Source organism: Lissotriton vulgaris, chromosome 3_1 (assembly GCF_964263255.1).
Source record: "Lissotriton vulgaris chromosome 3_1, aLisVul1.2, whole genome shotgun sequence".
Classification (NCBI taxonomy): domain Eukaryota; kingdom Metazoa; phylum Chordata; class Amphibia; order Caudata; family Salamandridae; genus Lissotriton; species Lissotriton vulgaris.
In genome coordinates this window covers 1,784,513,164-1,784,527,269 of record NC_141689.1, presented here as the reverse complement: position 1 = coordinate 1,784,527,269, position 14,106 = coordinate 1,784,513,164, and the positions used below count along the sequence as shown (strand labels likewise).

Genomic DNA, 14,106 nt, shown 5'->3' with positions numbered 1-14,106 from the left:
ATTTAAAGGTATTGGTTTGAATTACTTAGAATTTCGAGCAGCCAGCTTATCTGTTTCTTTCATTTTATTTTCAGTCAAAACCCCTGACGAAGAATTGTTAAATTCGAAATGCATTGGGAGAATGTTGACGTCATTTAAGCAGTGTTGAAATATGTTTGTCTACACATACCCTCGTAGAAGCTTATGGCAACGTCCGGTATTTGAAAATGATAAATAAACAATTCAATGCTACAACATCATGTCTCCGCTGTGATGTGATTAAGTAAGGAGAAAAAAATGTTTTGGATCAAATAAGATAACCAGAAGAAATTGATTATTTGAGCAAAGTTACTCACAGGAATAATTTCCTCACTGGCAGTGCGACAGACGGGCACATGAGTAAAGTGCCCCACCAGACTTGTTTTGCAACTTAACCGTGAAGAGGCTTGACACGGTTTCTGTTCGCACGCACTTTACCGTCTAAGCTGGCACAAAAATGTAAATTACCAAGGGAAGGAGTGCAACAGCTCAAACTCTAAACAATTGCTTCGCAACATTATCGCCTCAATGAGCCTGCACCCCAAAGACTTAAATTCAAAACTCTCAAAAGGAGACGTCATCGCGGAGACTGAAAAATGACATAAATACGATCATGAATAATACTGACACATGAATGCGAGGACAGTTGAACTTTGCTACTCGTATAGTTTGTTTTCCTTTGAAATGTTTCTTATGCTCGCAAGTGATGTTTATGTTAATACATTTTTCATATGTTTTTATTGTTTAGGATGATTTCATGCGAAGGCATTGTTTTATTTATTTGCTGTGAGTTTACCTTCTTAGAACGATGCAGGGCACTATGGGAGATTGAGTTTATCTCTACACGGCACGCAATAACTGCAAGTAGGGGTGGAGACTTGTAGTCACATTGCTCACAGGTGTGTGTCTTTTCTTGTTTAAAACGGAGCGAGTAGAAGGGTAACACTTCTAGAAAGCCTGTCACGGAGGGAGTGAAATGAGGTTATGCCGCCGGGCGCGGCGCTAAAAAGGTAAATGGGAGAAGGGTGGATTAGAGTCTAGTGGGAATTGCACAGCAGGGAGTGAGCTATGCCACAATGCACGCATTGAGCTAAACACCGATTGATAACTCGGGAGAGAGAAGGGCTTTGAGCACGGAGGGAGAGGAAATGGGATGTTAATTATTTGAAGGGTTGATTTGAGCAGGGCAAGGGTTGATTTAAAGGTATTGGTTTGAATTACTTAGAATTTCGAGCAGCCAGCTTATCTGTTTCTTTCATTTTATTTTCAGTCAAAACCCCTGACGAAGAATTGTTAAATTCGAAATGCATTGGGAGAATGTTGACGTCATTTAAGCAGTGTTGAAATATGTTTGTCTACACATACCCTCGTAGAGGCTTATGGCAACGTCCGGTATTTGAAAATGATAAATAAACAATTCAATGCTACAACATCATGTCTCCGCTGTGATGTGATTAAGTAAGGAGAAAAAAATGTTTTGGATCAAATAAGATAACCAGAAGAAATTGATTATTTGAGCAAAGTTACTCACAGGAATAATTTCCTCACTGGCAGTGCGACAGACGGGCACATGAGTAAAGTGCCCCACCAGACTTGTTTTGCAACTTAACCGTGAAGAGGCTTGACACGGTTTCTGTTCGCACGCACTTTACCGTCTAAGCTGGCACAAAAATGTAAATTACCAAGGGAAGGAGTGCAACAGCTCAAACTCTAAACAATTGCTTCAAATTCAGACATAGCATATAAGTGAATGATATTACTTTTGGTGCTGAATTGTAATAATGAGAAAGTTATGTATGGTATACATTTTGGTACTGGTTATTCTTTAGCCTTTTTTTACGGTCTACATTTTTCATTGTTTTTTCCACATTCTATTTCTAGCCTAAGTTATACATTCACTGTGGAGTACATTCTGAACTTGGTTCAGAATTTGAAACTGTTAAAGATATTAGTGTCTTATTAAGGGTTCTAAACCCCCTCTAGTCCTGACTGAGAAGTTGCATTTGATCATGCAACTATCCCCCACATACATATTTTTTTTGTGTGAAATTATTAGCTGTAGCTTTGAACCAAATATAACATTAATGGATGTACACACACACTGGATTGACACTTATTCTTTTTAGTCACAGTCCTGCAGCAGGCTTAGTTACAAAACTTGATGTCTGATCCATTTTATATGAAATGTTTGATTAATATTGTGATTCCCTTCCGTTAAGTTAAACGTACTAACAACATTATTACTGCTTGTTTTTCTAGGTTAAATATGACTTTTTGTATGAAACGCATTATGTGTGCTGTTTAGAAGAATGGACCAGTCCTGTTCATCAACGAATATATTCTACCTTCATTCTCGTTATACTGTTCCTCCTTCCTCTCACTCTGATGCTTCTGCTCTACAGTAAAATTGGTTTTGAACTTTGGATTAAAAAACGAGTAGGCGATGCTTCTGTGCTTCAGACAATTCATGGGAAGGAAATGTCAAAAATATCAAGGTTAGTAAATTTTTCGCAAACGTCGGTGTATGTTTGACCTGTTGCTAAGTACTTCTTAAGATGTTCTTTATCTGTAACTTACCTTCAGATAATCATGCGATCTACTTAACCCTGTTTTGCCATGACTGGAGAAAATATTTTGTATTGATGTGAGAATATTTATGTGTTGGTTCTCTTTACTATATTTAGTGTCAAATTCGTATTCCTATAATACACTATTCATGTGGTAGTTTCATGCAATAATGCATATTCACAAATAGAATATAAAGGTAAATTTGCTTGGTAACAGCAGCAACACCGAGGGTGAAACAAGACAAGTACATCATGGTAAGCTAGATAGGTGACCACTGAAAAGTAAAACAGTATTTCAAATCTGGTTTTGCACATCTTCTCTTTAGCTCTACTTATATTGAATAATTCTTTCCAAGCATTATCCCTCATACCATAGGTATAGTTTACTGATTTCCCAGTGAGTGAGTAGTGCATAATTTAAGCCTTAACTTGGAGAAAATTTGTAGATGTCATTACTGCAATGGTTTGCAGAATTATTCAATTTTTTGAGAATTTTGCTATTTGCAATTCCACCAGCATCAATTCACCGATGTGAGTTGTAAGTGATGTTACTTATTCATTTCAAGAGAGCATCTGTAACAACTGTGTTCACAACCTACTTGGATATTTCTCTCACAACGCCACATACTATGTTCTGGTACAGTTTGTATGTGTTGCCTCACTAAAACTTTATTATTGTTTTTTTTGTTTTAATTTCTCTAATTGACTACTTCATTGGTCCTTTAATTTTACAATATGTCTGGAGGAGGTAATTCATACCAACAACCTCCACGATTTTTAGATGGTCATGGTAAACCCAATTTAAAATGGAAGCACTGGTTTAACATATTCAAAAACTATTCAGTGGCAATAGATGGAGTTGAGTACAGTTCTGCCAGGGAACAAGCTATTTTATATTGTTGTTTGGGTACTGAATGGGAAAAGGTTTTTGACAACTTACCTGAAATTCATGTTCCTGGAGGAGAAGCTGGGGATGCATGAAATGTATTTATTGAGGCTGAGAAAAGACTAAAGAAACAATTTACTCCTGAGTTGAATATTGTTTTATTTCTGGAATCAAAGTTGTGATGAAAATAGTCTTCACATTTTGGCTAGTTACTGTTGTTTTGAGAATGCTGCTGATCAATGCCTAAGAAATCCAATTGTGCTTATTTGCCATTCTAAATAAAGTACAGGAATATTTACTGTATTGTACTAATCCTACTCCAGAGCAATCTGTCAAAATAGCTCAAGGCGTAGAACGTTCTGTTCTTTCTGTCAAAGCACTAGCCAATGCATCCATCGTGCCTAATATTCTCAATAGTACCAGTGTGAATGCAGTAAGGAATGTTTCGAATATTAATTTCAGTAAATCTAAGGTTTATTACAGATGAGGCTCATTCAATCATTTAGATAATAATCCACATTGCCCTGTGTAGTGCTAGAGGTACTCTTGTGTTTTGAGACCCTGTGATGATCTTTGACTACCATTATTTAACTGACTTTAGTGTGATATTTCATCCTAGTCTGGATGTACGATTGTCCTGCATATGCCTTGCTTCTCTTCTTACTTTTAATCTTGCTGTCTTTCAGTGGAAGTTGTCTCGGAGCAAGACAGCCTGCCAAAAGCAGAGCATGTGGTATATGCATTTGAAAGCATGAAAAGGAGAGAGAGGTGTGGAATGTACTCTTTGGTTTCGAAGAGCAGTGTTGTGGGCAGTGATGCATACATGTGCTCGGAGTTGTATATTTTTATGAATTATGAAGTGCTTACTATTGGCTTTGACATAGCCTCATGTCATCCTTTTTCCCTTGCTTCAGCTTTTCTGCATACACAGCAGCGCTTGCAAGTTGTTTGGGTTATGAGACCTATGAAGTGCTTACTATTTGCTTTGACATGGCCCCATGTCATCCTTTTTTCCTGGCTTTGCCTTGCTTTAGCTTTTCTGCGTGCATATCAGCACTTGCAAATTGTTTGGGTTATTCACGTTCAATGTCTTTCTGTGTTCGTGAGGGATTGTTGATGTATTCTGAAAGTCTTTGTGAGCTGTGAGCTTCGTCAAGATAGAGGCTGGAACATGTGAGATTTGAAGAAGAGGACATGAGAGCTCCTTCCTGCTGTGGGAATGCTGGCTTGGAACTTGGCCAGTTCTGGTAAGATTCCTCTGGCCCAGGGGGAGATCTTTCTCGAATCTTCTAGTGTGTTTAAAGCTGAGGGTTGTGGACTTGGACACCGGGAGTTTGGAATCCAAGCGAGGACGGACGCGTCTATCTCGGAGCTTGGACCCTTTTTTCTAAAGCTCTCAACCCCAGCTGTTTACTTCCCCAGTCAGGAGTTGGTGAGATGTGGGGTTTGCACCGGGTGATGTATTGAGTTTTGATTATTTCCATTGTGGTTTGAGCCAGTAGCTGTGATCATTTAATGTGTTGTCTTTGTGATGTGTGAGTGTGCTTTATTTTGTGATGTGGGAGTGAATCATGGTGCACCTTTAAAGATCTCATTTGATCCATTCAGTGTATATATCTTTCTGATTTTTTGCAGGATGTCCAGTATATTTGCTTGAGACTTATCACATTATTTTCTGCTTGTTTATTAATCAGTATTACTCATGCATTTAGGTTATTATTGCTTGCATATCAACATATATATCTTTTTGTTTATTTGAATCTTTTGCATTTGACATCTGGGAAAGCCTCTGTTAAAATAAACCCAAAGCCTTATTCAAAAGAGAGAGAGTCCTTTCATTTTGTAAAATAAAACTTTTTTCTAAAGGTGATGTGTTAAAGTGTTTTGACTGCATCGGTTGTTGCGCTACTGTGTGGAAGATTATTATCTGACAGGCGCATTCAAAACATCTTGCCATGGGTAAAAGATGCAACAAATGACGGAAAATAAGCAATTTCATGAAAGCTTGTAAAAGTTAAAGTCCTAGTGCTGAGTAAATTGTGTACCTGAAGTCACTCAACACTATACACCTGATGATGAGGAGTGTGTCAATACAGTTACTATTTTGACGTTGAAGGCAAAATCTTCTCATGTTCTTACATCTCCCTTGGTTGATTGTGATACTTGTAGTATTGCAAAGGAAAATTTTACTTTTTGCAAAGTAAGCTTACAGAACATGGTGGACTCGTGTTCACCCACAACCATGTTATCTGAAGAAACATTTGACACATACTGGAGTAATAAATTACTTGAAACTCCTGACATCAAGGCCATAGCATATGGGGAGTCTGAAATTTTAACCAGGGCCTATTTTGTTGATGTTTTAGAGGTCTCTGGGAGGTGTATCTCTACCAACATATATGTAGCAGTTAACAGTTGTGACATTGTGGGTTGCATAGATCAAGGGAGACTAGGTATAGTTTTGAGACCAGGCACTACCATTCTGGTCATGCTTGTACAAAATCATACAAGTGAAATAGATAACATCTTGCTGAAATATCTTACCGTATTCTTTGACTCTATTGGTACTCTTAAAGATTTTGAGCATGAAATAATTTTGAAACCTGGTGCCTTGGTCGTCAAACATAAAGTCAGAGATGTTCCCCTATCTATTAGAAATGAATTTAGATCAGTTAGGTGTAGAAAAAATATTTAAACCTGTCAATGCTGAGACGCCCATGGGCCATTGTTCGCGCTCTAAAATTTTTATTAATAAATAAATAAATAATAAATAAATGCTGCAGAGTGGGACAGTACTGTGGTGAACCGTAAAAAAAAATGGTAAAACCTGTTGGTGTGCAGATTTATGCTCCTTAAACAAGAACATTTTAGTGGATTGCAATCCACTTCCAAAGATAAATTCATTAATTTCCCCTTTGGACGAGCTAAAAAAAGTTATGCTTGTCGTTTGGTCTTGCATCAGCGGCAAGTGTGTTTAAAAAATAATGTTTATGCTATTCAAGAATGTACATGGCATTATAGATTTTCTGGATGACATAATTATTTTTGCTAAAGATATTTTTTAACACAACCGCATTCTGGACCAAGTTTTGAGTATTCTATCTAAGAATGGTATGGCCGTTACAAAAAGACAAGTACAATTTTTGACAGATAATGTAGATTATGTAGGTCACCGCATTACTGCTCAAGGCATCAAAACAAATGAAGATCTTGTCAGAGCTTTAGAAGAACCACCTGTACCTTGTAATAAGGATGAACTGCTATCCTTTTTGGGGTGACTATTATGCCAGATTTGTTTGTGGTTATGCTACTCTCATGGAACCACTTAAAAAAATATTGAGGAAAAAAGAAATATTTTGTTGGGGTACTGTTGAACAGAATGTTTTTCGGGAGATGAAAGACATTGTATCTAAGGTGCCTCCATTGAAATCATATGTGAGTGGTCACAAGTGTATTATGACAGTGAATGCCGGTGCTGTAGGTTTGGTCGCTCTCATATGTCAGAAAATAGGTTCTTCTGAAGCTACTGTTGCTTTCGCTTCCAGAGTCTTATCTTCAACTGAAAGAAAATACAGCACCATAGAGAGGACATCACTTGCCTGTGCATGTAATATAACTAAATTTAAAATTTATACTTGTGGCACATCTTTCACATTTTGCACAGACCATAAACCTCTTATGTATTTCTTTGGTAATAAAGGATCTTCATGTGCTTCTTCAAGACTCATCAGAATCTGTTTTAAATTACAAGAGTATACCTTTGATGTCATGTATATACCAGGAAACGCCAACTGCAGGGCTGATTGTCTATCCAGGTTACCTGTTCCACAGGAAGGAAACTTGAAAGTTGACATGTTTGAAGCTGAATGTTTTGTGGCGAGCATGGACATTGTACAGCTGTGTGAGGGTACTATCACTGAAACAGAATGGGACACAACTTGTAAGACTGATTCAATTTTAAAGGTGGTCAAAAGCCTTGTTCAACAGGGTTGACCTCCCATTAAAAAAAATCAAATGGGGACTTATTTGCATTCTGTCAGTTAGCTGATCAGCTTATTGTGGAAAATACTATTCTCATGAGAGCTGGAAAAATATTGTTACCCACTTATTTAAGACCTAAGATTTTAGAGTAAGCCCATAATGGTAATTTAGGAGCTAACTCCAACTAGAAAACCATAAGATGCTATAGTTGGTGGCCTTAAATGGATTCTGATGTAGATACATTTATAAATAATTTTCATGAATGTATCTTATATAACAAACATTGGAAGACACAAGATACCCCTTTAGTTACAATGCCGTTACCTCAAGGCCCCTGTCCTAAAGTTGCTCTTGACTTAGCTGACCCCATCATGACACTACCTTTTAATAGCACGTAGGTAGTTGCCATAATTGGTTTGTTTTTGTAGTGGGTATATTATAATTTTTTAACTTGTGTCAGAAACTATGGAGTTGTTTTTTTTAAAGATAAAGGTTTTAAGCACCACAATGTCCCACTGTATTCATAATAGACATAAAAGATAATAGACTCATCAAGGAGGGCATTCAAACTGCTCTCACATGCAGCAAGGATGTTGCTTAGTTTGTCCAAGACAAAGTTTGGGCTTACCATAATACTCCTCATAGCATTACTGGTGTCTCGCCATTTTACTTATTGCACAGTAGACAAGCTCATACCAGTTTGTGCCATGCGTGGTTGAAAGATAGATCACCAAGTATTTTTGGGGAGGTTGTGGATCTTAGAGGTATTAAAGCTAAAGTCCAAAAATCACAAATGAAAACAAAGGCATATCATGATAACAAAAAAAACATTGATACTGATGCTGTTAAGATCGGGTCATGGTGTATGTTGAAGAATATGAGACCTAGGAAATCCAAAGTGGAGTTTAACTTTCATAGACCTGTCAAAGTTACCAAAAGTTGATTTTTGCTCAGTTTTTCTGGAAGATGGGCGATAGTGGGCTATTAAGAATCTAGTTTTGTTCAGCCAGTTTCAAATACGTTGTAAGAAATAATTTACAACATCACAAAATGTGATTTATTTTTGCCATCTTTAGATCCTATTATGATTATTAACAATGGTAATTACTCAGACTTCCAGTACTTCCAACCTGATAAATTGAGTAATCAGCAAACCAGAGCAGAGGACTCCATCAACATTCAAGGAAATTAGGGGATTGTCAATGATACTAATGGTGATGAGAGGTCATTGATTTTCAATAAAAATGCCATAACTAAATGTGGTAGAATTAAAAAATAAAAACCTTTCTCTTTGCAATAATTGACTGTTCATATTCCTTTTATTATTTTAAATAGGAGATGTGTTGCATTCTGCATTGTTAAAGAGCATGCTCTTGCTGCACTAGACACATGCTCTGTTAGATGCATGCCTAACGGGTGCTTGGTTTCTTATTGCATCCGTTGAATGTTCAGTACATCTTTCAAATGGCATTTCATGTTCTGTCATTCTTGTTATTGACCTGGCCACTCCTAACTCCATTCAGTAATGGAATCACGGAGATAGAGGTCCCTCCTATCGGATTTGTAATTCTACAATAAAGTACTTGGAAACTTACCGGCATCTTGTGGTTTACTTCATTCCATACAACAACCGTATTTTCAGTTAGTAAGAATTCCTTAAATATATTGGTAAATCATTGCATGATTACTTTTTTATATTCTACAAATATATGAATCAATGTTCCCACTTCTGGTTTTAAAATGTATTTAAATTAACTTTGGACAATACTAAGATGTTAATAGAATATAGGTTGTTCTTAATATAACAATGAGTGTCCAATACAGTTTCCTATATATAATATAAACATTTACTTCCTATAGCCAATCCTTTGTATTTTACATTTAGGACTACTCCATTGGCCCACTAGTGCAGTGGTGTTTCTTCTGACACATACTTTCCTTCCATAAAATATTTTGTAACTAGGACATACAAAGTACCTGAATTAAAGAAGTGCTGTAATGGAGAAGCTGCCAAAAACAACACCCTCCACTCAAGCCTCTAGCTCCTTAATCTCTTCATTTAGAGCTCTGTAAGTGGCAGACATTTTACCTAGCAGCTCTATCATAATATTTTATGGAGATAGCACCATACAAGCCACCATAAAAATGACAAAGTTTCACAAACAGTTAACAGGTATGAGGTATAGCCCTAACATGGAAGGAAAACATCACTAGAAAATAAGGGGAGCAAGTTTGGTGGACATTGATAATCGACTAAAACTTGGGAGATGCATTTCCAATGTGCACATCAGAGGATGAGAATTCCACCATCCTATTTTTAGGAACATTTCCAGCAGCTATTTCCTCTCCCGATTGTTTATTTCCTCAAGTTAGATAGCTACTTTGAAGTTAAAATCTCTGCTAACAATGCAACTATACAAATTGAGACACGTAGTAAACACTAGTCTCAAGTGATGCCCCAAACCTCTTCAAGCGGTGTAAGCATCTCCATCCTTTCAATGTTCATTGACTGAACTAAATATTTCCAAACCCTACCTTATAAATAGTTTAAAATAAACTATATTACATTTTAATCTGATTTCTTGAAATATTTCAAGTGCTACCTTTGATCTAGTGTTCTAAATTTTGAGGTTAAAACATTGATAAAAGTGTATGGAGAATGTATATTCTTTTTACTACCCAAATCCACTTTATATTTACTTATCATTTTGCTTAATGTGGGCAGCCTATCTGATAGAGGCTTCTAGCTGCAGATTCCTTACCTATAAATTGTAGTAAAAGTGTCAGGCTGGATCCAGAAGATTTTTCATGAACAGTACCCCTGCATGCCAGTAGATGACATCAGTCAGCTCCACATGGCATTGTCCAAGTTTGAAGTGACGTCCACATCACTTATATAGGTGCCACCTTGGCACGCTGACATCAAAAAGAGCTACCCCCATTTCAGTTTTTATACTGAAATTTTGGGATATTTTGTCTACCTTTTTGAGTTTTTTTCCTCGTGTCGGGGATGTCATTGAGGAAAACAGGTTTGTAACCATGTGGCGCCTCTTACTGCACCATGTCTGTGAAGGACCTGCACCCCATTTGTTTGTGATGTGTGAGGCACAACAATGACTCCAAGCAGTAGTCCGTTTGCCGGGCCACGGCGCCGAATGCTGTGAGGGAGCAGTACCTAAAGCTGCTAGTGGCCTGGCATGCAACTCTGCTGAAGTCATGGTCCCAGTCAAGAGGAAGTCCTGGGACTGTTCCAGGAGTTCGAATTCTACTTCGTCTAATTGGAATTCATTGGGCTATTCAAGTAAGAGGCACAAATACAAAACAATTCTAGGAGCACTTCGACTTCTCCTTGCTCGTCGGTCCATAAAACAAAGGAGCATCAGCTTTCGAGGCCTGATTCCCTGGAACCTGCACCTGGGCCAACTCTGTGCCTCCCCAGTTTCCTGCGAGCCGGAGTGATCCCCACAGAAATGAAAGAGTTTTATGAGGCCATGAGTCTCATATTTGAGCAGCCTGCCTCCTCAGGCGTGCCTTCAGGACCCATAGGGTCTGGTTCTGTGCCGGAGGCTTTGGCCCCGGGTCTTGGGTCCTGACCAACACCAGTCATGCAATGCCAACCTTCCCTGGTTCCTCAGGTCCCGATGCCGATGCTCCTGGTGCCACTGATGCCCATCTGCTGTGCCATCCCCATTGTAATCCCAAATCTGGCACTGACCTGGAGCAGGGTCAACTGACTCTGATTCTGGCCCAAACAGGACCCCTGTGTCTCAGGTTGGAGCCTGAGCCCTATTCCGAAGGGCTAGCCCTTTGGGAGGAATGGGATAGGTCAGTAGACCCTTTAGAATGGCAGTCTTATGATCAGGCTATAGACTGGTGTGAGGCACTGGGTGATATCAGTGGACTGAATAAATCTCCAGATACCGGCATGCTTCATCCCCCTCCACTGGCTAAAGAGGAGGAAGCTACATATGCAATGGTGGAGCAGAGGGTGGTTGAGGTCCTCAACCTTCAGTTGCCTTTAGTGGCAGTTAAGACCAACATTTTGAAAGAGTTGGGCATACAGCAGTCTCCTACTCAGAACCCCTAATCCTGTTTAATGAAGCCCTCACTCTCGTCCTTCTGGGGACCTGGTCCAAACCCCGCACTGGGGCTCTGATGACTAGGACGATTGCCCGCAGCCTCCACTCTACTCCAGGGTACCCAAATGTCCTCATCCATAACCCTACCCCAGAAAGATTGGTGGTTCAAGCATTCACTTCACACGACACGTTCCCTCCTGCTCCCCCATATAGGAAATCCAGGAGGCTAGACAGCTTGGGAAAGAAAATGTTTTCCTCCTTCCATCCTTGCATTGTGGCCACTGAACACTGAATCCTTATTGCTATGCTACTTCCTCAAGCTCTTGGACACAGTTGCTCAAGTCGTGCCACAGGGCCTGTAAGTGGCCCAGGCCACTCTCTTCCAAGCGGCGACAGATGGGAGAGACACAGCCATGTTCACTATACGCTGTGGATCAGACACAACCCACTCGCTGGGCAGATTGGTTTCATAGACAGTGGTCCTCCGATGCCACACCTGGCTAAGAATGTCTGACTTTTCAGGGGATGTCTGAGTTTCCCTCATGGACATGCCCTATCAATGGCACCCATCTCTTCTGACACAAGACAAACTCTGTAAAGGAGCGCTTTAAGGACTCACAGGCTATGGCCAAGTCCTTGGGCCTTATAGCTGCCCCTCATAACCCTCAGTCTGCTTTTTGATCTTTTCCTAGCTGCAGAACAGGCTTCCAACTGCATCAATACCCTCCCTGCCACCGAGCCATGCATGCCTCCCAGCTTCTGGGTGGACAAAGGTGTGGTACCCACAGGCCCCATGGGTCAGGTATCCAGAGGTCTGGTCCATACATTGCCCTCCTAGCAGCTAGAGCCTCATAACCTTCTAATCTTGCCTTTCAAGATCATGGTGACCAGTTGGTGGCAGGATCCACCATTACCTACATCCCCTGCAGTCCATTACATTGGGCAGGTGGGCTTTGGACATTGTTGGAAGGGGCTAATCCCTCCCCTTTAAGACTAACCCTCCCTCCATGCCACTATCTTAGGACCTGATGATGAAGGGTCCCTTGTCCCTGCTTCCTGGGAGAAGTCAGGGCTCTCTTGGTCAATATATGTGAATTATACCTATATAAGGGCATGAATCTGGAAATCTATATACGGTATCTAAATCGACACACAACACCCAATCCACTTTCGTATGAACAATATTACTAAATCCTAAACATGTTAAACATATCTTAAATATATATACACACAAATTGCTAAAAACATGTCCAAAATACATTGTGAAATGCATTTGTGCTGGTTGTAAGCCTAAAGGATGCATTGGTGCTGTACATATTAAAGAAATGTCTCATTCTAAGCATATGAAGACATTTAAATGCGAACTGAATGAATAATTAAAATGTACATTTAGAAATAGCTCGTAAATACAGAAAAAAAAGGGCTAAAACCATTTCATGTCGGATTACATAAAACTGTTCGTTTGTGGACAAGGTCATATATTGTCTCTGAAAGTATTCAAATAATTCTCTTCTCTATGAATAGATCTTCTATAAGCAGATTAATTGTGCCAAAAATGAAACATACAAATTTAGAAAAAAAAATCATAGGAAAAAAGTTCCAAAGTTAGTACCTTGTTTTGCAAAATGAAGATCAAATTCATAGTCTCTCAGTACACTGTGTGCCAAAATCAAAAGTCAAGTCAAAGTCAAAGTCAAAGGTAGCTTTATTCGACTTTACAAGGCAAGTCATAGAAGCATATTAAACATTTCATTTACAAACAAATATAAAATCAATTCATTTCATAAAGGACAATAAAAACAGAATGTATTAGCATAGGAAACCGCACTGTAATATATACTAAAGGATAAAAACTGTACAAGATAAGCAAATGTAAAAAAGCCAACACAGGCCTAAATTGCAAAACAATTCGATCGGTAAGTTAAAAATACATCATGTACAGTTAAATACGGTATACAGCTGCCACCCCCTATTGCATCGACAGCCTGCATCTAATTAAATATTTTAAAAACGTTGCCGCTACTAAAATAGTCATCTTGTAGCATATACAACTTAATCAGAGCAGGTCTACACTGCCTCAAGCCCCATGATTTTAAAAGGAGTAATAGATATCTTTTCCTTCCCCAGGAAACTATTTACAAAAAAGGATAAAATGTATATTGGACTGTACTGAAACATCATCACTGGGGCAATTAATTAAATTGCGAGTCCATTCATTTGTGTTTGGAAAAGTTATCAATCTGAAAAAGCTGTCTGTTCTCATCCTAGATAACAGCGATCTAGTATAGCTTGAGTGATCTGGGGATAAATATTAGTGTAGGCCCTGTCCATGTAATACCAGATGATGTTGTGTAATACTAGGTTTACCTCTCTCGGACAGATCACGTCTGTCTTCCAGTAGGGCCAAGCAGCTTCTCTTAAGAGACTTCTTAGAGATTGAATCACATGCGGTAGGGGAATCAAATAGTTCTGGATGACCTAAAATGGTAAAAAAATTTCTGACATAGGACAACCATGTAATATTATTGACCCCCTCTAATTTCATGCAATCATCAATAAAAAGTCTGTTAAAACT

At 38.8% G+C, this 14,106-nt stretch overlaps 1 protein-coding gene across 1 annotated transcript in view; it reads left to right on the top strand.

Annotated features, from left to right (window-relative positions):
• The window catches only part of QRFPR (pyroglutamylated RFamide peptide receptor), a 563,204-nt gene that overhangs the window by 333,631 nt on the left and 215,467 nt on the right, over nt 1–14,106 (top strand). Inside the window, exon 4 of the mRNA XM_086963288.1 lies at nt 2,278–2,513. Coding sequence (XP_086819414.1) covers nt 2,278–2,513 — 236 coding nt within the window. The remainder of the gene's footprint in view (nt 1–2,277; nt 2,514–14,106) is intronic.